General features: G+C 43.3%; 1 protein-coding gene across 2 annotated transcripts; it reads right to left on the reverse strand.

Moving 5' to 3' along the window:
* Window positions 1-705: 705 nt before the first annotated feature.
* On the reverse strand, window positions 706-21,134 carry TRIM4 (tripartite motif containing 4). Of its 2 annotated transcripts, XM_082669995.1 has the most exons (7): window positions 20,419-20,947; window positions 18,052-18,126; window positions 13,674-13,769; window positions 12,752-12,982; window positions 11,738-11,760; window positions 11,374-11,471; window positions 706-4,776 (listed from the first exon to the last, which is right to left on the reverse strand). In XM_082669995.1, exons 1-7 carry the CDS (start codon window positions 20,809-20,811, stop codon window positions 4,190-4,192), a joined length of 1,503 nt encoding a protein of 500 aa, XP_082526121.1. In that variant the 5' UTR covers window positions 20,812-20,947; the 3' UTR covers window positions 706-4,189. The 2 variants fall into 2 exon arrangements, with proteins under 2 accessions (XP_082526121.1, XP_082526120.1); XM_082669994.1 differs by lacking the exon at window positions 18,052-18,126 and having other exon boundaries at window positions 20,419-21,134.
* Window positions 21,135-23,324: the final 2,190 nt, after the last annotated feature.

The raw sequence follows: 23,324 nt of genomic DNA on the forward strand, positions 1-23,324 counted from the left end.
TCCTGTTTCAGTTGCAGCACGTAGGATCTAGTTCCCTGACCAGGGATCAAACCCAGGCCCCCTGCATTGGGAGCAGAGTCTTAGTCACTGGACCACCAGGGAAGTCCCAATCCAGGGGAAAAGACTTTAGCAGAACCTTATCCAGGGCCACACAGTGTGGGTGGCTTACAGCACCAATGCATGTACCCACCAGCTCTGGAGGCTAGGGGGTGCAAGCTAGATTGAAATCTGAGGTGGCCAAGATCACCTCAAGGAAGTGCAGGCTAGACAGTAGTTGCCAAACTATCTTCTGGGGGGTCTTCAGTGCTGCTCCCAGAGCTAAAGTTCCTGCGGTAGAGGACTGTGTTCAGTAGCCTATGATAAACCATAATGGAAACGAATATTTAAAAAAGAGAGAGAGTGTATATATATATATATATATACACACACACACACATATATTATATATATGTATATATATACACACACATATGTGTATGTATGTATACATAAATACATGAATCACTTTGCTGTACAGCAGTAATTAACACATTGTAAATCAACTATACTTCAATAAAAAATAAAGTTTCTGTGGTGAAATGAACTTAAGAAATGGTGAATAAATACCCCTCCGAAAGAGTCATATAACACACTAATAGAGTAAAGGCTCAGAGAAACTAAGTAAAATAGGAAACTGACTGGGACACATTTATTCTCAATCCTGTTTGTACATCAGAAGCATCAGAAGAGTTTATTTTTAACCAATACAACAACTGGGTCCCATTCCATACCTGAAGAGATGAGAGACAGTGCAATATCAAGACCCAAAATAGAGGCAAAAAATTGTTAATCAGATGGGTAGAAGAGAAAAAATTTTTTCTCAGTAAAAGATGCAAGTTCTTTGCAATAATAAGTAGTGATGGAAACCAGAATGTGTCACCCCAAAATATGCCTCTTTGACATAAAAATCATTTTGAGCTGAAGGCAATTAAGAGGCAGCAAACCCAGAAACCCTAAAGGCAGGATATAAATTCTTCTTTTACCGGAGACAGACTCAGCCCAGAGGCAGTGCCAGAAGAATCTGCAAACACACACTGACCCATTTGTTTCCACACATAGAGTTACCCTCACACAGTCTGCCACCCTTGCAAGACTAAAACTGCTTACCTTTGTCCTATCATCTCTCCACAATTTTATTGTTCTTTGTCGAAGATACTATGAAAGCCAGAATTCTAAGCCAAGGCTTTGAGTTAGTATTCATTTTATGTTTCTCCTGCATGATGTGTTGCATGTGTTAAACTTTTTCTTGTTAATCTTTCTTTTCGTTAGAGTCCCAGCTGAAAACCTCAGATAAGCAGAGGCAAAGTTTTACCTCCGTTATAGTAGTATAAAGGGAGGCTTATAAAGGCCTTTTCTTTGAGAAAAGAGGAAAAGGTCTGGAATCACTGCCATCAGAAGATGTAAAAAGGAATTTAAGATCAAGCTTGTTTACCAAGCAGCCCAAAGAGCCTACTCGAAGTCAGAGAACAAGTCTTTGTAGCAGAACCAACCAAGCTGGTTCAACAGCCCAGAAAGAAGAGTGGAGGAAAGGTACTAATGAGTTTCCCAAGGACTGGAAATTAACAATGTAGGTATTGTCGACAAAAAACTAATCGATCTAAGAAGGAAATGGAAAATTTTATTCGAGCCAAATTTGAGGATTATAATCCAGGAAGAGTACCTGAGAAAGCTCTGAGAACCGTTCCACCGGTTAGAAGTCAAGGCACAGTTATACAAGTTTTTTGAGATGGGGGCTGTACATCAAATGACATATTAATGACAGTTTACATCGGATCTAAGCACCATGTGACCCCTTATCAAGAAGGAATGTTATCTTCGAGGGAGCTGTCCTGTTGATGCTAGGAGAATGCTGCTCTTTATGGTTGAGCAGGTATTTCTGCTGATGGGGGAGGTTTGGTCGATGCATAATGCAGACACACGATGCACAGTGCAGGGACACAGACCAATGGGCAGAGAAAATTTTTTTATGTTTAAATTTTTCTTGTCTTGCCATAAAATATGAATATTATTTCACAGTACTGAAGGAAGTCCTGATGGGCAAGTGTGTTAAATTCCTAAGTTCCACAAACTGGGTGGCTTAAAACAACGGAAATTTACTGTCTCACAGTTCTGGAGGCCAGAAGTCTGAAATGAGGGTGTTTGCAGGGCCATGATCCCTCAGAAGCTTCTAGGGGAGGATTCTTCTTTGCCTTTTCCAGCATCTAGCAGCCCCAGGCGTTCATTGGCTTGTGACAGCATAACTCCAGCCTCTCCCATAGCCATCTTCCCTCTGTGTCCTCACATCGCATTTCTGTGTATGTAAGTGTATGTGTGTGTGCACAAAATTCCCTCTAAGGATACTAGTGATATTGGATTAGGTCCCACCCTAATGGCCTCATGTTAATTTCCAGATAAGGTCACATTCACAGCTAGGACTTCAACATATCTTTTTCTCTGGAGGACAGAATTCATTCAACTCATAACAGCAAGGATCTTGGAGAGTTAAGGAGAACTCAGCAGAAATCACTGAATGAGGGCGATTGCTCCAGCTGCAAAGGAAGACAAGCCAGGATGGGCTGGGACACAGGAAGGGGAGGAGGGATTAGGGAGGGTACTGGAAGTTTTGTAAGAAACTGCCAGAAAGCCTATTGCAAGTCTGGGAGGAGACACATTAAAATGTTAGTGGTGGTGGGATTATCAATAACTTTAATTTTCTTCACGCTTTTTATATGTTCCAAAGTTTCTATAATAAGTACGTGATTTATAACCAGAGAGAAACATTCATTATTTTTCAAATAACTCTCCAGTAACAGTCACAAACCTCTGAGTGCATACAATCTAGCGCAGGAAGGTAAAGAGAGGAGGACACTCACACAGGGTAAAAACATGTAACAAAATAAAAACCTGAAACAAAGGCGTTGGAGACCACAATCAGCATTCAGTAAGTGCTCATGTAGGTGAGCGTAAGGTGAACGTAGAGTAGCAAAGACCAGGACTTTCCTCTCAGATCTAGATTCAATCCCAACATGCCCATTTGACAGCTGGGCAGGACTGAGCAAATTAATCTCAAGGTTTGTTTTTTCTTTTGTAAAGACAGGATTTTAATTTCCATCTCATTTCCATCTCTGTTGCAAGAGTCACGTGGGAGCATTATGTGAAGAGGCTAGCACAGTGTAAATACTTAACAAGGGTTTCCCAACATTTTCAGGATGACGTTAATAACCTTGTGCACACAGTATACGACTCTGACGAATGGAGAGCATAATGAACCCTTGAGGGCAGAGACACGGTCAGGTGAAGAGTAACAACACGGGCAGAGCAGGGGAAGACTGCCTCAATTTTCCAATCCAAGAAGTGAGGAATATCAGTACTTACTGGAAAGAAGAGGAATTACATGACTAAACAGAAAGGGATTCTATAAAGCGGTCAAATTTCAGGAAGAAAAGTGAGACAGGCCTGTACTGTGAGATGTCCAAGCTATGTGCCTAGAGCACCGGTTAGGATACGAGACAGGCCTGTACTGTGAGGTGTCCAAGCTATGCGCCTAGAGCACCGGTTAGGATACTTCAGCCTGCAAGTGACCAGAAGGCAACTAGACTGCCTTATACAATAAAGAAGCAATAATCTCATATAACAAGAAATTCATGATTAGGGAAATTCCGACCATTTCATGATGCCAACAAAGACCACATTTCTCTTCCTTTTTCCACGGTTACTGTGCTCCTCTCAGTTCCAGTATACCTACTAACATCAGGAGAGGGGCTGTGTCTTCCCAAACATCTCTTTCTAAAAAGCTAAAAAACTTTCCTCAGAGGCACCTTGGAGAATTTCTCACCCCGCCTCGCTGGCCAGAAGCCCCTCCTATGGGCCTGTGTCTCCCTGAGGCATGTGGAGGGCACATCCTGAGCAGTGCATTTAGGAAGAACCAGAGGAGAAGGAGAGAAAGTGGGCCAAGTGGCTACTGGAGAGATACCCAGCAGGGTCTCCCACATCTGTCTACGCACATGATGTCCAGGGGGGCTGAACAAAATGTGAAGTTGGAATCTGAATGGACAGAATTGAGGGACCACCCAGGATGGATTTATATATGAAGTCAAAGATGAGGGCCAAGGGATGTATGTCCCTGGGCTGGGGCACAAGGCAAAGATTCTTGGGCAGGAGAAGAACAGCCTCATTTCCCGCCAGTTGCTGGTGGGATGACTAAAGATGCTAATGGACTCAACCAGAAAAACGGCCGGAGACGTGAGATGGAAGGACAGGAAAAAGTGTACAGGTGTTCTCCATCCGCAGCACTGTAGAATGAGATTTCCCCAGCCCTGTGATCTAGGAAAACTCCCACCCGGTGAAGAGCTGGCTCTAGCTTGGTAGGCCTCACAGAGATGTCTGTCAGGGGCCAATAGCCAGCAGAACTCCAACAAAGAGCCCAGATTCCCATGCGGGGGGACATTGTTGAACCACCAGTAATCCCCATGATGTCCTCCCGACACAACCCCACAGCAACCTCCAGGCTACCTTGGTGCTCAACTTCCCAGTAATGTTTCCCTGAAGTGAAAACGTTTTTTCCCAAAACGCAGGGTAAGTGCTGAAATCTCTCCACAAAGTCTGCGGTCCTCTGAGGATTCCTCCATCCAGTAAAGTAGCTCCACGCGGTAGAAAACAGTGGCCAAGAACTGGCTGATTCTCCATTTTTCACATATCTCCCTTCCTGGGAGAAGACAAGTTTGGGATAAGCAGTGTCCTCAGCTAGATTTACAGCCACTGCAGAGAAAATGAGAGCTGAGGTCAGTAATGCAAGAGCTTACCACCAACCCTCCTCCAGAAACACCCGTCTGTTCCAGCTTCAGTGCCATCCTTCTCCTATCACATACTGTTAGGGATAAGACGACTCATTGTCCTTCAACTGACCGTCAGCTGGGCCTAACAGGCCATAGCGTGTGTTAGTAACCTGAAATCTTCATTCCCCTTCTGCTTTCAAAGACTATGATCTAGAAAATGGGGAGCCCATTATTTCATGGCCCCAAGTCTTCACCACCAGCATAAAATTTGGAGAAACAGTAACAAATACTGCCTTGTTGAATCAGGACCAGAACCAAAGCTGTCGACTGGCTGGTTCTTTGTACAGGAACACACAGATATCATCACTAACTAGGTATCTCTTTACTGATTCCAGCTGTTCACTGGGCATCTCTGCAAGCCTCCAGCAGGTAACTCAAAACCAAATTCAGAGCATCCCAAGTCCCCTTCCACTCTCGAGACTAACCCTCCCTCACATGCAGACTCCTTGTTTTCTATGTTCTCTAAGGTCGAATAATATTAGCTCCACCCAAACACTGACACTTGGAAATCTTACGGTTATTTGATTCTTCTTTCCCTCTGACCCTCGGTGGCTAATTAATCACCAAGTCCTATCAATTCTACCTCCGAAATACCACTCAGGTGCTTTTCTTCCTCTCCTTTCCCATCGCCATTGTCTTCACTCGGACCTTCTGCATCTTTCACTGTAACTGTGTCTATAACTTCCTCCCTGGCCTGCCTCCAACTTCTCTTCCCTCCCAGACTCTCCATGTCTCTTTAGTTTGCTGAGAGTTGTGTTTTCTTTTCTTTTGTTTTTTTAATCAGAAATGAATGTTAGATTTTTTTTTATTTAGCATCATCATCGGAGTATAATTGCTTTACAATGTTGTGTTAGTTGCTGCTGTATAACAAAGTGAATCAGCTATACATATACATATATCCCCATATCCCCTCCCTCTTGCGTCTCCCTCCCACCCCTCTAGGTGGTCACAAAGCACTGAGCTGATCTCCCTGTGCTATGCGGCTGCTTCCCACTAGCTATCTATTTTATGTTTGGTAGAGTATATATGTCAGTGCCACTCCCTCACTTCATCCCAGCTTACCCTTCCCCCTCCCCGTGTCCTCAAGTCCTGAATGTTAGATTTTGACAAGGACTTTTTCTGCAACTACTAGGTGATCAAATAGTTTTCCTTTTTTTAATTTGCTAACGTCGTGAATTATATTGACTTTCAAATGTTAAACCAAACCTGCTTTTCTACAATAAACCCCATTTGGTTGTGATGTATTATACATTGTTGAATTCAAGTTGCTAAAATTTTCTTTAGAATTTTTCTATGTTCATGAGGGACACTGATCTATTCTCTTCTCTTATAATGTCTTTGTCTGATTTTACTATCATGGTAATGCAGGCCTCATAGAACAAACTGGGAATAGTCTCTTCAATTTTTTGTTAAGAGTTTACATAGAATAAATATTTTTTAAACGTTTGGTGAAATCACCAGTGAAGCCATTTGGGAAGGTTTCTAACACGAATTTCTTTAATAGAAATAAGGTTATTCCAGCTATCTATTTTTTCTTGAGTCAGCTTTAGTCACTTGAGTCTTTTAAGGACTTTGTCCATTTCATCTATGTTGTCTGACATATCAGCATAAAGTTGCTTGTAATATTCCCTTATTATCCTTTTAATATCTATAGAATTTGTAGTGATGATGCCTCTCTCATTCTTAATACTAGTGATGTATCTGGTCATTATGCTTAAAGTATCTCAATAAAATTGATATTCTCAAAGAAAGAGCTTTTGGTTCCACTAACATTTCTTTTGTTTTCTGTATTCTATTGCAATGATTTATGCTCTGATTTTTATTATTTCCATTCTTCCGTTTTGGGGGGCTTTATTTGCTCTTCTTTTTCTAGTGTCTTAAGGTAGATACAGATGTCACTGATTTAAGAACTTTCTTCTTTTATAATATAGGTGATTAGTGCTATACATTTCCCTGTGTCGCTTTAGCTGTATCCCACAAATTCTGAAATGTTGTGTTTTCCTTTTCATTCAGTTCAAAGTATCAACACTCTCTACTTCCCTTTTGATTTCACCTTTAATTCATGGGTTATTGAGAAGTGTGTCATTTAGTTTCCTAACATTTGGGGAACTTCCAAGGATTTTTTTTTTTTAACTGATTTCAAACTCAAATGCATTGGGGTCAGAGAACACACTTTGTATGGCTTGAATCCTTTTGAATACTGAGATATGTCTCATGGCCCACCCTGTTCTACCTTAGAAAATGTTCCATGTACAGTCAGAAAGAATATGTACTCTGTTTTTGTTTGGGGCAGTATTCTGTAAATAACAGGGTGGTCAAGTTGGTTGACACTGCTATTCAAATTCATAGTGTTATTCAGTCTACTATATCCTTACTGATTTTCTGCCTACTTGTTCTAAAAATTATTTTTAAAAGGTACTGAAAATTCCAGCTATAATTGTGGATTTGCCTGTTTCTCCTGGCAGCTCTATTAATTTTTGCTCAATATATTTTGAAGCTCTGTTATTAGGTGTATAAATGTTTAGAACTGTTATGTCCTCCTGATAAAACGACTCCTTAATCATTAGCACTTGACTTTATCTCTGGTAATAGTCCTTGCTCTGAAATCTTCTTGATATTAATATAACCATTCCAGATTTCCTTTGACTAACGTTAGCATGGTATAGCTTTTTCCATTGTTTTACTTTTAACATATATGGGTCTTTATATTTAATGTGCGTTCCTTGCAGCATATAGTTGGGTCTTGCTTTTTTTTAATCCAATCCAACCAGTCTCTCCCTTCTGATTAGGACCATTTATACTTAATATGATTATTAATATGATTAGGTTTGTGTCTATCATCTTGTTATGTTTTCTATTTGTCGTATTCTTTTTTCCTCTTTTTTGCCTTCTTTCTGATTAACCAAGTATTCTTATGATTCCACTTCATCTCCTTTGTTGACTTATTAGTTACAACTCTTTTATCTTAGTGATTGCCATAAGGTTTATAATATACACCTTTAACTTAACAGCCTACCTTCAAGACATATTATACCACTTCACATATAAGAATTGTATAATAGGGACTTACCTGGTGGTGCAGTGGTTAAGAATCCATCTTCCAATGCAGGGAACATGGGTTCGATCCCTGGTCGGGGAACTAAGATCCCACATGCCACAGGGCAACTAAGCCCGTGCACTGCAACTACTGAGCCCACGTGCTCTAGAGTCCACGCACCACAACTAGAGAGAAGCCCGCTCGCCTCAGTGAAGCGCCTGCACACCGCACTAAGACCCGACGCAGCCAAATAAATAAATACTTTAAAACAAAGAACTATATAACGGTATACTTCTATTTCTCCCCTCCCAACTTTCATGTTATTATTGTTGTGCATTTTACTTGTAAATACGTTATAAACTCTATAATATGTTATTTTCTGTCTGTTTAAACAGTCAATTACTGTATTTGTCAGGGTTCTCCAGAGAAATAGAACCAATAAGATGTACTGTATAGAGAAAGAGATTATAAGGAATTGTTTCATGTGATTATGGTGACTGGCAAGTCCAAATCCACTGTGTGTGACAGAAGGCTTACAACCCAGGGAAAAGTGATGTTCCAGTTCAAAGGCCACAAGGCAGGAAGAACCAAAGCTGCAGATGGAGTCCTAAGGCAGTCTGCTGTAGAATTCCCGCTTGTTCAGGGTGAAAAGTCAGCCTTTTGTTCTATTCAGGACTGCAACTGATTAGATTAGGCCCACCAGCATTATGGAGAGCAATCTGCTTTACTCAAGTTTCCTGGGGTTTTTTTTTTTGGTTTTTTTTTTTGCAGTACGCAGGCCTCTCACTGTTGTGGCCTCTCCCATTGCGGAGGACAGGCTCTGGACGTGCAGGTTCAGCGGCCATGGCTCACAGGCCCAGCCGCTCAACGGCATGTGGGATCCTCCCAGACTGGGGCACGAACCCGTGTCCCCTGCATCAGCAGGCGGACTCTCAACCACTGTGCCACCAGGGAAGCCCAAGTTTCCTGATTTAAATATTAATCTCATCCCAAAACACTCTTACTGTCACAACAACACCTGAAATAATGTTTGACCAAATATCTGGGCACCTTGTGCCCCAGTCAAATTAACACATAAATTAGCCATCCCTATTACCTTTTAATGAGATTTAAGTAATGACAGAAGTACATATTTCTTTATGTCATTACCATTTCATAAGATGTTTTATTCCTTTGTGTAGATCTGACTTCCATCTGGTATCATTTTCCTTCTGCTTAAAGGACTTCCTCTAACATTTCTTGCAGTGTTGGTCTGATAAACTCTTTCTGGTTTTGGATATCAGCAAACATCTTTGTTTCACTTTGTTTTTGAAGGGTATTTTTGCCAGGAATAAAAGTCTGGGTTAACAGTTATTTTCTTTCATTCCTTTAAAGATTTTGTTCACTTGCATTGCTTTCAATGAGTAATGTGATGTCATCTTTATCTTTGTTCCACTGTAACATGTCCTTTTCAACTTGTTGCATTTAAAATTTTCTCTTTATCACTGGTTTTGGTGTAGTTTTCATCATGCTTAGGATTTGCTGAGTTTCTTGGATCTGTGTACTTATAGTTTCCATCAACTTTGGGAAGTTGTCAGTCATTATTTCTTCAAATGTTTTTTCTGTCTAATCCCCATCCCACTCCTCTCCCTGAGGGGTACCAATGGCCAGACACAAGGCTGCATGAAAATGACCCACAGCTCACTGATGTTATTTTCATTTTTTAAGTTTTTTCCTCTGTGTGTTTCATTTTGCATAGTCTCCACTGCTCTATCTTTTCAAGCTCACTAAGCTTTTCTTCTGCAATGACCCATTAACCCCAACCAGCTTGTTCTTCATCTCAGTTACAGTAGTTTTCATCTCTAGAAGTCTGTCTGAGATTTTTTTATATCTTCCATGTCCCCATATGCCTCTTTACAAAATAGCTACAATAACTGTATTAATGTTCTTCTATGCTTATTCTAGCGTCAAGGTAAATCCTGGATCAGTTTCAATTGATTATTCTCCTCATCATGGGTCATGTTTTCCTATCGTTTTGCCTGCCTAGTAATCTTTGACTGGATGCCAGGCATTGTGGTCTTACATTGTTGGGTACTCATTTTTTTAAATTCCTATCCATCTTGTTGAGTTTTGTTCTGGGATGCAGTTACTTGGAAATAATTTCATCCTTTTGGGTCTTATTTCATGATTTGTAAAGTGGGTCCAAAGCAGTGCTCAGTGTAGGGTTAATTATTCCCCACTAATGAGGCAAGATTTTCCTGAGTACTCTACCCAGTGCCCCACAAATTAAGAGTTTTCCAGAGGCTGGTAGGAACAGGCATTGCTCCTGGCCCTGTGTGAGCACCAGGAACTGTTTCTTCTACTCATTTTGGAAATTTCCTTCCTCAAACGCGGTTAGTTCTTCACAAGCATGTACTGATCAGCATTCTGCTGAATGTTCACGGCGTGTCTCTGTAGATCACCTGGGTTCTCTCTCTGTCCAGCTCTCTCCTCTCCAGTACTCTGTCCAGTGCTCTGTAAACGCTCAGTGCTTTGTTCTCCCTGGACTCTCAGCTCCACTCCTCAACTCACGAAGTCCACCTGGCTCCACCGCTGTTACCCTCTCTGAGGTGGACTGGAAACTCTCTCAAGGCTGTAGGCTGGGGCCATCATAGAGCGCACCTCATTTGTTTCACATTTCCCATGGATCACTGGCCTTCACTGCCTGAGGTCCAGTGTTTTAAAAACTGCTGCTTTATGTATTATCTGTTTTGGGTTTGTTTGTTTTTTTTTTTTGGTCAACTAAGTTTCAGGAGTAAATCCAGGCCCTGTTACTGCATTTTAGCTGGAAGTAGACATCCACAACATGATACTTAATCAGGTACATGCACATGAGAATTGAGTGCATACCTTTACATCACGTACATGCCTTGGTACTTCCCTGGAGATCTAATAAGTTTATCTTCAGTCTTTCCTACACTCATCTTCTCAAACTCAGTTCCTGCCTTTCCCCATACGCACCTTATGGTTGAGTCACATCAGATACCCTCTCCTCCATTTTCTCCACACCTTAGCTCATGCTGCCGCCTCTGCCTGGAACAGGAGTCCCTCATTTTCCACTTGGCAAACTGCTACTCATCCTTCAAATTCCCAAACAACTGTCATCACCTCTGCTGTGAAAACTTTCCCACTTCACCCTCAACAGAGGTCTTCCTCTGTAATTTTGCAGTATTTTATTCATACCACTGATAAACACTGGATCCCGCTGTATTACAGTAAAGTGATACGTGTCTGTCTCTCCAATTTGTAAGCAAATAGGTCTTTTTCTTTTTGTATCACAAGTACCTTATAACACACAGTATGTGTTAAATGGATGTTTCTTGAATGAAGCATATATCCATTTATTCCTAAGTACTTATTACCATTTTCCTGACCCTCCTGTCAGCTGCATGCTGTGTTTTCTCTTTCCTTTCCAGACTTCTCTCGTTCATTCTCTGAGCTCCAACTCCCAGAAATTCTGCTCACCTTGAAATCGCTTCAGCATTTCCTTCATCATTGGTAGCCGGCACACAGTCTTCACCTTTAGAACTTCAAAGGAATAGTTCACATCCTGGTTCTCACACCTAAGAGAAGTGCAGAAGGCTGCTCTGCTTAGGAGACAACTAGGACACCCAAGACCCCCAACTCCCAACTGAAGGTTCAAATCCCAGAGCTCAGACTACTTCTCTCCCACTCCTCCTGGCAAATGTGAACAGTGGAACTCCTCCCCGACAACCCCCTCACGTCAACGTCCACACTGATCTATGGAGCCCAGGCCTCATTTCCCCTCTGCTTGGCCTGTATCTTTACCATTCTACCCAAGACCCCATAAGAAGGCAAGAGTTTGTACCTGGTCAACACATCTTTTGGATTCTGTGAAGAGAAGAAAGAAATAAGTTATGTACCTTCCCCTAGAGATCTGTTACTCAACTTTGTGAGCAGGTATTTTTCTGTCAGTTGCTTTTATTAACGTCACATATGCTCTCATGCTGTCAAACCCAATGCATTAACACAATGTAGTCTTTGTTTCATGTGACCCCTCTGAACTATTTAACAATGTTGACCAATCCTTTCCTTGAAGCCCTCCTCTTTCTCCTTTGGCACTATGACATTAGCTCTCTCCTGGCTTTTTGCTTACTTCTCCGTCTACAATCTTTCAATCACAGACAAATGTTAGTGAGGATGTGGTAGGAATATAAAATGGGAAAAGGCAGTTTCTTTAAAAGTTGAATATAAATATAGCATACAGCCTAGCACAGAGAGAAATGAAAACATATGTCCACACAAAGAATGACAGACAAATGTTAAAGCAGCATCCTTCCTAATAACCAAAAGGTGGTAACAACCCAAATGTCCATCAACTGGTGAACAGATATAAAAATGTGGTATATTCTACAATGGAATACTATTCTGGAATTTAAAAAAGGGATGCAAATACAATACTAATATACGCTACAACATGAATGAACCTCAAAAACATTACACTAAATGGAAGAATCCATATGCAAAAGAAATGTGTTATTTCAAAGATTCTGCTATAGTATATCTTTAGATATGAAATTGGAACTTCACTGCTCAGTCAAATTGTAAAAGTTCTAGACAGTTCTTGGAATCTAAGTATCTCATATTACCTGAGCTCATCAGGCCTAAATTTCACATTAATTTCCTTTGAAAGATGAATCTTTGACTCTTTAATTGTATAATAAAAATAATAACACAACAGCAACACAGAGAAAACATGTCTTCTACTAAACCCACTCACCAGGAAGGACATTCAGTTTTAAAGGCAAGAGGGAGTTCAGTTAGGGATGTTAAATAACAACTCTGTAAAGACAAAGACTACGCCCTTCCCTGCCGGTCTCACCTGGAGCAGCTCCAGGGTGGAGCTCTGGCTCTTCTCCCCCACCTCGAAGATGAGCTTCTTCATGGAAGTGATCATTTGATTGAGCCTTAATGTGTTCTCATTCTGTTTCTTCTTTGTCTCTTCTTCTTCTTGGCTCAGTCTCTTAAGAAACAATTGCTCTTCTTCAGCCAGGAAGACGTGCAGCTTTGCAAACTCCGCACTGACTCTCGTTCGCTTATTCTTCATCTTCTCCTATAGCCACAGGGGACTGGCTCAGTCCTTGTTCTGCCTGGTCCTTCCTCCTAAATTCCTTGCACATGACTCCCTAACAACCCATGATCCTTCCATCCAAATCACCTCCTCCAGAAAAGTTCCTGCCCAGCCCCTACAAATTTCCCCTACTCCTTTCTTTACACCTACTTGATATCTTTGTACTAGTCTATATAGTATTAGTTCATTCTTTGTAACATCTGAGTCTCTGCTATGATAGCAATGCCTTGTCTGTACACTTTTTAAACTAAAATGCACTTGCACATCTATTATTTAATTTAGCCCTCAGATCACCTACCATTTAGTTAAATCTTAGATGTGCACATGTGCGCCCACATCGTGCCTCCCAACTAGACTAGCATCTCTGGAAGCAAAGTCCATTTGCTTTCCACAGTGCCACAGACCCAAATCAACTCCAATGTAGGAAGCCAACCTAGGGAGAAAGCAGGAAGGAAAGGAACACTACCCTTGAGATATGAGGATGAAGTGTGTGGAACTCATGTTGCCCAAAGACACAGGTCAGTAGAGGTAGATTCTTCCTGTTCTATCACCTTATGTGAAAGGGGCCTAACAACTGGTGAGATCCACAAGCTCTTCCCAGCGAATGCCCTTGAGCGGCCTCAGACTGAAAGGACTCAAGGGCAAGAAATACCCAACCAACTTCTGTTCTTACCTTCCACTCTGCAGCATTCTTCACTTCCATGTCCTGTAAATGCATGGCTTTATTCATCTTGGCTGTCAGACTATGTTGAGTCTTCAGAAGTTTTTCCTGTCAGCAGAAACACGCATAAGTAAGAAATCATCTCTCCCAGCATCTTCCTTGTTCAAGAGCTAAAAGTCACCTAATTCAAACAGGGGATGAGATTGAGAAAATGCTGAAGATGACTACAGGCTAATGCATAAGAATTATTCTGGGGCTTCCCTGGTGGCGCTGTGGTTGAGAGTCCGCCTGCCAATGCAGGGGACACGGGTTCGTGCCCTGGTCCGGGAAGATCCCACATGCCGCGGAGCGGCTGGGCCCGTGAGCCATGGCCGCTGAGCCTGAGCATCCGGAGCCTGTGCTCCACAACGGGAGAGGCCACAACAGTGAGAGGCCCGCATACCACAAAAAAAAAAAAAAAAAAAAAAGAATTATTCTGTTCTAAAATCATCATAATACAATATAGAGTATGCCTATTAAATAGACAAAAATTTAAAATTGTTAGAAGATTAATAAATGCCTAGTCCTGGCAAGGGAAAAGGCCTCTGGCACCATAATAGTAGGAGAGTAAAGGTCCCATCTTTTTGAAGAGCAACTGGCAGGATTTAACGAAATTTAAAATATGCATAATCCTATTTCTAATAATATCCAACAAAAAAACACTAGCAAAAATAATATGTATAGGAATGTTAACTGCAGCATTATTCACTACCCATCAATGTGAAATCATTAAATTATGGTATATTGATACTCTACATCAATTTCAGGTAGCTCTCTATATAATTCCGTTTTGAAAAGAACAAATATACATGTGTCTGTGCAAGTGTGTGCGTTTGTATCTGAACAGAGGGAAAATCCGGAAGGGTATATACCTAAGTATTATTAACACTGCTTATCTCTGGGGAATAGGAATGGCTTGAAAGTTGGAGGGGGAGGACTAGAAATTTTATAAATCTGTTTTGTTTGAATTTCTACAAGAGGCACATATTCTTTTTATAATTAGAAAAAAACAAATAAGCTATTAAAAAAATTGAGTCGATCAGAAGGAACACAGTGGGCTGCAGAGGGGAAGCACCTAACAGCAGAATCTCAGGGATGACCTTAGAGACAGAGGCAGACAGGTTAGAGACACACACAAATCACTGTCAAATCTGATGTACGTGTGAAGGCTGTCATGAGATAAATAGCTCCTTTGAATGTGACGAAGATTTTTCTTTAAGCTTTCAAATATATTTGAAATAGAACTTTTCAGTTTTTAAAAGCCCTTGACAATTTTCAGTATGTATGAATTTTCCTGTTTCATTACCTAAGCTTTTTTGTATCTTGCCACAGTTGGGCTCTTATAGTGGTCCCCTGAGTAAACTTGGTAACGTTCTGGGAGTAGAAAACTTCTTCCCTGCAATAACAGAGACTGCCACGAAGTGGCAGGACGGCAACACAAGCATTTCAAAGCTGGGTAGACGTACCAAAGTTTAAAAATCACTCTCTTCATTTAACATCAGACAATTGTGTGTATATAAAACTATAATAAAAGAGCAGACATTTGTACCATGAAGACAGTTGCTGACTTGTGATCATGTAGTTCAAACGACATGAAACTTCAAATCAGGTCTGAGTTTCAGTCTAGACCTTCACAAACTAGCCATGGATCTGTGGTCAAGTCAGCCACACACATTTTCTGGGCCACAGCTGCCTTACCTAGAAGATGAAGACAACTAGACTAGATGGTCTTTTCTTAAACACCATCCCAGCACTTAGGTTCTGTGAATTTCAGTCACTGTAACCTCTGTATCCAATCCAAGCAGGGAGGTCTACCTCCAAAATACATATCAAATCTGCCTATCTGCCATCCCCAGTCACCTCCTAGTTCAAGCCACCTCCTGTCTACACAACTACAATAACCTCATGACTGGGCTCCCTACTTCCAATCTTGTCCTTCTCTTATCCAGCATCCACAGAGAAGCCAGCATAATCTTCTAAAGACCAGTCAGATCATGTCAGTCCCCTGCTTAAGATTCTCCATTGGTTTCCCGCATCACTAAGAAAATTCAAACACCTTGCGGTCCAACATAACCCCCCTCTTGTCTGCATCTCCCAGCTCGTGCTGCTTTCCCCCTTGCTCGTGATGCTCCAGGTGTACAGGTCTTTCAGTTCCATTGACAGGTCCTGCTCTTCCCAGCCTCACGGTCTTTGAATTTGCTATCCGCTGCCTGGGATGTTCTTCCCACAGTTCCTCACATGGCTGATTCCTCATCCATCAAGTCTCAACTGAAATGTCATCTCCTCAGAGGAGGCTACCGTGTTCCCTTATTAAAGCCCGTGTCGCTTCTCTGGCACAGCACTATCTTTCTTTCACAGCACATATCATTATCTGCGGTCATTTACTTGTCCGTGGTGTGCCTCTCACCCCCACCCCAGCCAGACTGTAAGCCCCATCCATGGTCTTTTCACCACTGTCTGCCCAGTGCTGAGTCTGGTACTGTAGTACAGCAAGTGACACAAAACAGGTGGTTCAAGAAATACTGAGTATCTGTTAAATGAGTTAATAGCAATGAAGGGATTAGCTCCCAGAGTCACAGACTAAACATTGGCTTGAGGGAAAGAAGAGCTGTGCCTGGAAGCCTCTTCCAGGCAGAGTTTGCTCCCTGAAGCTTAGGACGCTATTCTCTTTCTCTGTTCTCTTTTTCTCGCCAACCACCAATGACTCCATTAAAGACAACTTCTGCTCTGAAAGATTTTTTTGAGATTCCCTCTGTGAAGATACTAAGACGTAGGTCCATGGTCCTCTATCCTATCTGTACACTAGAATCACCTAGTGAATTTTTAAACAATGCTGATGCCAAGGGCCCCACCAACTGAATCAAACACTCACAGGGGTTGGGGGTAGTATTGCTTAAAAGTGCTTCCAGGTGTATCCTGAGCCACTGGTGGGGCCCAAGAGGGTGAGCAGAGTGGACTAGGAATTCATCAAAGCAGGTTTCCCGGATGCAGTACTCAGGGGCTCAGATCCTCAGAGAAAGCATCTAGCACACCGTCTGCAGGGCTCAGGTGTGGGCATAGGATGGGGGATATTTTCCATGGATTTAGGGAACTCCAAACTTTTAAGTCACAGTGCACCCACCTGAGTATGTGCTTGCAATAGGATGGTGGAAACAGAATTGCTCCACCCAAGAGCAACTTAATGTTTTTCTAGCTAGCTTGGGGTGGTGTGGAGATGGATAAACTGAGCAGCGATGAAGCAGAGGAGGTGCAGAAAAAGACAGACAACGGGCAATTGTGCCTAATGACCTGACTCCGGAACACCTGGCCAGTCAACCTCATGACATTCAACCCTCCCCAGCGTTACTCTCACCCACTCCCTACCTGTTGGCCCGTTTTTGTTTAATCCTGAAATCCCACCTCTTCCGATTAGTCTTCAGTTAGATTAGCTGTAGCAGAGTGACAAGTGACATGGGCTATAGGAATTAGAGGAACTCAGTCCAAGCTTAGCCACTTCCTAGCTTCTGTGACCTTGGGTAAGTGGTCTCACATCTCTGGGCCTCAGCTGCCTCATCTACAAAATGGGGAAAACAGAATCCATCCAACAGGGCTGCTATGGAAATTTAAAAATTACTATACGAAAAATGCTTAGAACTGTCAGTGATGCATAAGTAATCAACACCTGATAGCTACCATTAATATTATGATTACTGCCAGAGGTTGAAGCTTTAAGGGTTATTTTCCCCTTTCATACCTAACCACTTACACTTGCCTCAGCCCTCCCCCATAAATTTTTTTGGGGGGGTCTTTTGGGTTTTTTTTTTTCGACCGTGCAGTGTAGCATGAGGGATCTTAGTTCCCAGACCAGAGATCGAACCCACGCCCCCTTCAGTGGAAGCACGGAGTCTTAACCACTAGATCGCCAGGGAAGTCCCATATATTTTCTCTTCCATTTCTCTGATGGGTCCTTTCAATCTCTTTTGCTGGCTACTAAGCATTGGTGTTTCCCAAGCTTCTCTTCATGCCCCTCTTTTTTTTTACCTTTTATGTGGTCCCTCCCGGAAAATCTAATCAGCTTACTTCTTCTAATACTTCAAGGGTAGGCTGATGATTCTAATCTAAAATACTGTGTTTCTAGCTTCCTATGCCCCCTGCCTCTTGTCCCTCTTCCTTGGACTTCCTGTCACAGTTACTTTACTCTCAACATGTCCCAAATAAGCACCAGATATCCAGACTGCCGTCCTAGACTCCTCTCTCTCCCCGACCCATCAGTTCCCATTAGTCACAATGTCATTCAGCTCCAGCTCATCATAACTCCATGCCCTCCTCTTCTCCATCACCCCTGCCCTGCACTAATTCAGGCCCTTACTACCTCTTGCTTGAAGTAGTGCAACAGCAGCCCAATTGGTCTTCTCCATTCATCCCCGTGGATGCCACAATGAACTTTCTAAAACAAAAGAACTGATCATGTCATCTCCTGCCTTAAAATCCTTCAATGATCCCCATTCCCTGGAAGAGAAAGCTCAGTCTTCTCAGTATGGTCAACAAGATCCCCCACAACATGAACCCTGCCTCTGTCTTCAGCCTCAACTCCCGCCATCCTCCCTGCCATGCGCTACCCTCCTGAAGCACAGAGCGACCTCTGGTCTTCTTATTTATCACATGCTATTCCACGTTGCCACACTACTGAATATGCTGTTCCCTTGGCCTGAACATCCTCTCCCCTACCTTGCTGTACTCATCCGTCAAGAGTGGACTCATGTTCCACTCCTCTGTGAAGGCGATCCTCACTCCTGTCTGATCACTCTAACCTCAGAACTTCTGTGTGTTGGTACAAACGTCAATAACTCTCACACACACTGAAATTACAGGACTACATGCTTATGCCCTATACAAGACAAGGCCCATGTCTTTCTCATCAATTTACGTCCAGATTCTAGAAAAATGACTAGCATACAGGAAGCACCGATAAAGGTTACTGAATAAAAAAACAAATGTACACTTTCTAGTCTAACTTTGCATCTGTTTCCTGTTTGTAGTCAGCTGATAAAACTGTACAGCATTTCACAGTTCACAGTACACTTTAACTTGTATCATTAAATTCATGTTTTCAACAAGTACTTACTAGATACCAATTCAGATGGAGACCACCGGAGTGACACCGTCAGTAATGGAAGGGGGTGGGGCTACTCTGGAAAGGATGATCAAGGAAGGTCTTCAAGCTAAAGTCTAAAAGGATCTAAAGGATGGAAGGTATGAGTAGAGAGTGAACAGGCTTGAAACAAAAGCAAGAAGGCCAGTGTGGCTGGACCAGAATATGATAAACCGATTTACTTGACTGAAGCTTCTTAACCCATAAGATAAGGCAGAACAGATAATCTCCAAATTCAAACATTAAGTGATTTTCCCAATTGATGAAGGAAGCTAGTAAAATCCAGACTCATCCCTACAAGCCAGGTTTTCCCAAATCATTAGTTGCCTATGACGTCTGTAGGTATAAACCCGTACTGTCCAATACAGCATCCGTTAGCCATGTGAGCTCCTGAGATGTGGACAGTCCGAACTGATGTGTGTGAATGTGAAGTACACAGATTTCAAAGACCTGTCATGAAAAAAAAGGTAAAATATCTCACTGATCATTTTTTATATCAATCAATGTTGAATGAATGTTCATTGCAGCGCTATTTACAACAGCCAGAGCATGGAAGCAACCTAAATGTCCATCAACAGAGGAACGGACAAAGATGTGGTACATACATACAATGGACTATTACTCAGCCATAAAAAGGAACGAAATTGTGCCATTTGCAGAGGCATGGATGGACCTAGAGACTGACATACAGAGTGAAGTAAGTCAGAAAGAAAAAAATAAGTATCGTATATTATTGCATATATGTGGAATCTAGAAAAATAGTATAGATGAACTTATTTTCAAAGCAGAAATAGAGGCACAGACGTAGAGAACAAACGTATGGATACCAAGAGGGGAAGGGGGGTGGGATGAACTGAGAGATTGGAAATGACATATATACACTACTATGTATAAAATAGATAACTAATGAGAACCTACTGTATAGCACAGGGAACTCTACTCGGTGCTCTGTGGTGACCTAAATGGGAAAGAAATCCAAAAAAGAGGGGACAGATGTATCCGTATAGCTGATTCACTTTGCTGTACAGCACAACCTAACACGACATTGTAAAGCAACTATACTCCAAAATGTATATGTGAAATCACACTATCTGTGCCCATCCAAGTCAGAGAACAGCTGTAAGAAGAACCTGAGTTCTCCATTTTCTGATTATATTTTGTTTCATTTTCACAATAAAGAGGAAACAGAATGAGCTTTAAGAAAAAAAATCAATGTTGAATGATATTTTTGATAATTGGGTTAAATAAATTATTAAAATTAACATCACCTGTTTCTTTTTACCACTAGAAAAAATTTTAATAACATATGTGGCTCGTATTTTTGTTTCTATTGGACAGCACTGGTGTATAACCTCTCAGGATAACCGTCTTAAACTAGAAGCTCCCGGAAGCCAGTCCCTTGAAAATTCTGCGGTGATGACTGAGCCTTGCACCGGCCCTCCCAATCCCAGTTTTAACTCCAGCTCTGAGATCCGTGAGTAGCTTAACTTTTCTGAGCCTGGTGGGGATAGGATGGGGGTTCATGCTTCCAACGTGAACAGTAAACGTTCCCAGGCAATACCGGCAGCCCCGTAAGGGCCGGCTCACCCGGTAGCTCGCGAAGGCCTCGTCGACGGGGGCCATGGTGTGGGCCTGGTGCTCCTGGGACTCCCTGCACACCAAGCACACGAGCCGCTGATCGTCCTCGCAGAAGAGCCGCAGCGGCTCCCAGTGGCGGCCGCATAGGCCGTGGGGCGCAGGGCCCAGGCGCCGGCGCCGCATCCTCTCCGTCAGCCTGGCCAGGGCCCAGTTGGGCCGCATCGCAGCGGGCGCCGACGGCTGCCGGCACTCGGGGCAGGGAACCGGGCTGCCGCTCTGCGCCCAGCTGCGGCGCAGGCAGCCGCGGCAGAAGTTGTGGCCGCACTCGATGGACACCGGGTCCTCGAAATAGTCCAGGCAGATGGAGCAGGTCAGCTCCTCCTGGAAGTCCTCGGCCTCCATGCTGCTCCTCGACCCCAGAGCCGGAGTCGTGGTTGGATGAGAGGTCTGCAGGCTGCGGGTGGTGGCCTTTGGACCCGCGGCCACCGCCTCCAGCGGGAGGGAAAAGTGCAGCCTCTTCCGGGGTTCGGCACCGAGCGGGGCCGCGCAACCGCCGGGCGGCGGCCTTTTCCCACGCGTACTGAGGCCGCCAACCCCGCGAACCTCCGGGTTTCCTCGCGAGGGCTGCGCGCTAGGCGTGACGGGACTGCGGCCTGCAACTGGACGAACAGTAGAGATGCGGAAGTCCCCCAAGAAGCCTAGAGAGGCCTCGAGGAGCCCGTAGTTCGGGGGACGCGCCGGAATGCGACGACTGCGCAGCTGCAGCAGCTGCTGAAGCAAAACGGTCAGGCGCTCGTTAACTTCGTCTGGCCTTCAGGTTTGCGGGGTGAGGTCAATGTTCGCCGTCCGCTCCGGAAGATTTAGGCTCTGGAGTCCTAGGCGAGCTGCTGCCCAGAAGGGCGTTCCAGGCGGGCAGCAGCCTAGCGCCAGAAGGGCCAGAAGAACGAGGCGCATCTGTGCAGCCGGGCCTGGAGTGCGGTTAAGGAGGCGCCGTGCCCCGTAGGCTGGCTCTTCTTGAAGTCTCTCCTTTTTCTTTCAGCCTCATTCTCCAGGAGAGGAAGCCGTTCTTGTCCTCCAACCCCAAGGTCTAGTTGAGTTTCTAGAAAGGCAGGATTTCTGGCTCCCCACACGAAGCCCACCAACTCGAAGCCCACAAGCTCTCTTGGAGTTCGAGGATTCAGGCGAACTGGAGAGCCAGTTTTCTACGAGGCGACCAGGGAAGGGAGTGTTTAGCCCCACGACCTAGTGGGGAGCTGTCTGATCACTCTGCACTCTGATTTCCCTCTCTTTCTTCCCCAGCACAAGAGACACACCAGGTAGAGGAAGCCCATTCTTAGAGCAGGGGCCTCACTCACCCAGTGCAGATAGAGGGTCTAATAATTAAGTTAGGGGAAAGAATCTAGGGTTAGATGGTCTTCCCCAGGTTTGAGACTTCCCACCAGTATTTTAGGTGATTCAGTGCGGAGGAGGACTGTCGGCTAAAGGATGCTCTAAGCCAGCTCTGGGTGATCTGCTATGAGCGGCTGTCATCCTATATGCTGGGAAGGAGCAGATCCTGTAGCTGCTGGTGCTGGAGCAGTTCCTGACCGTCCTACCTGAGAAGGTCAACACCAGGTTGTGAGAGCAGTACCTGGAGAGTGGAGCTGAAGCTATAGTTGTTCTGAGGACATTGTGAAAAAACTTACAGCACCGGGAGAATGGTGGGAAGGAAATCAGGTGTTTTAAGTTAAGATTCAGAAGCACAGATGCATTGCTTTTTGGTACCCAACTTGAAGACGGCAACCGTTTTGCTATCCCAAGGCACATCCATTGAGGTTTTCAACAAGCAGTGTGCTTGCCTGTTTCAGGGAATTATCTGTTCCTCGTCAATGGATTTTTGAGCTTGTGTTTCTGAGGTGCTTGGTTTTTTATTCTTCCCTCTATTCCTTTAATTATGAAAGAAATTTTTAATTCTTCCTGTGTCCCAAAATCAGATACCACCTTTCCTGTAATATGCTCTGTAAATGGTCACTGAATGTATGATTAAATGATTTGGAAAGGGGGTTCCTGAGATCACTATTTTGGGGTTTTGGTGAAAGTTCCACAGAATGTCTTTAAATGTTTACAACAGATAGCTGCGTTTTCCTTGTAAATTGGAATACTATCTTGAGAAGGAATCTGACGGCATTCCCTGGCAGTCCAGTGGTTAGGACTCTGTGCTACCACTGCAGGGGACCCGGGTTCGATCCCTGGTCCCTGGTTGGGGGAACTAAGATCCCACGTCTCGCAAGCCACACGGTGCGGCCAAAAGAGGAAAAAAAAAAAGAGAGAGAGAGAGAGAAGGAATCTGAGTCTTAAATATGGACCAAGCAGAATGAGGTGCTCTTATCAGTTACTGATGTTTGCCATGAGCATCTGTGGTGTGAGTGTCTTTGTATCTGTATGTCTGCCTTTGTATTGAACTATATCTCCTTAATGTCTTTGTGTCTTCAATCCTGCCATACTCCTGAAATGAACATCCTTCTTTACTGAAAATATTGAGGCTCCCTGATTTACAATTTTATTCATATGGAATTCCAGGGGATCCCAACTGGCCAAACAATCTTGAAAAAGAAGAACAAACTAGGGGTACTCACACTTCCCAATTTCAAACGTTATTACAAAGCTGCAGTAATCAAAACATGGTACTGCTATAAGGATAGACACGTAGATGAATGGAATCGAATTGAGAGTACAAAAACAATGCCATACATCTACAAGCAATTGATTTTCAACAGTGGTGCCAAAACCATTATATGTAGGGAAAATAGGCCTTTCAACAAATGGTGCTGGGACAACTGGATATCTCCATGCAAAAGAATGAAGTTGGACCCTTATCTCATACCATATACAAAAATTAATTCAAAATCAAAGACCTAAATGTAAAGCTAAAACTA

The sequence above is a fragment of the Grampus griseus genome (genome assembly GCF_964374135.1).
Source record: "Grampus griseus genome assembly, chromosome: 14".
Classification (NCBI taxonomy): domain Eukaryota; kingdom Metazoa; phylum Chordata; class Mammalia; order Artiodactyla; family Delphinidae; genus Grampus; species Grampus griseus.

What these genes read in the sequence shown, in the direction of transcription:
- TRIM4 (XM_082669995.1), bottom strand. Translation starts at nt 20,811, where the DNA reads ATGGAGGCCGAGGACTTCCAGGAGGAGCTGACCTGCTCCATCTGCCTG. An exon ending in AGAATGCTGCAGAGTGGAAG is followed by an intron (nt 12,983 to 13,673) that starts GTAAGAACAGAA and finishes CTGTGGCTATAG; the next exon opens with GAGAAGATGAAGAATAAGCG. An exon ending in CCACCCTGGAGCTGCTCCAG is followed by an intron (nt 11,761 to 12,751) that starts GTGAGACCGGCA and finishes TTCTCTTCACAG; the next exon opens with AATCCAAAAGATGTGTTGAC.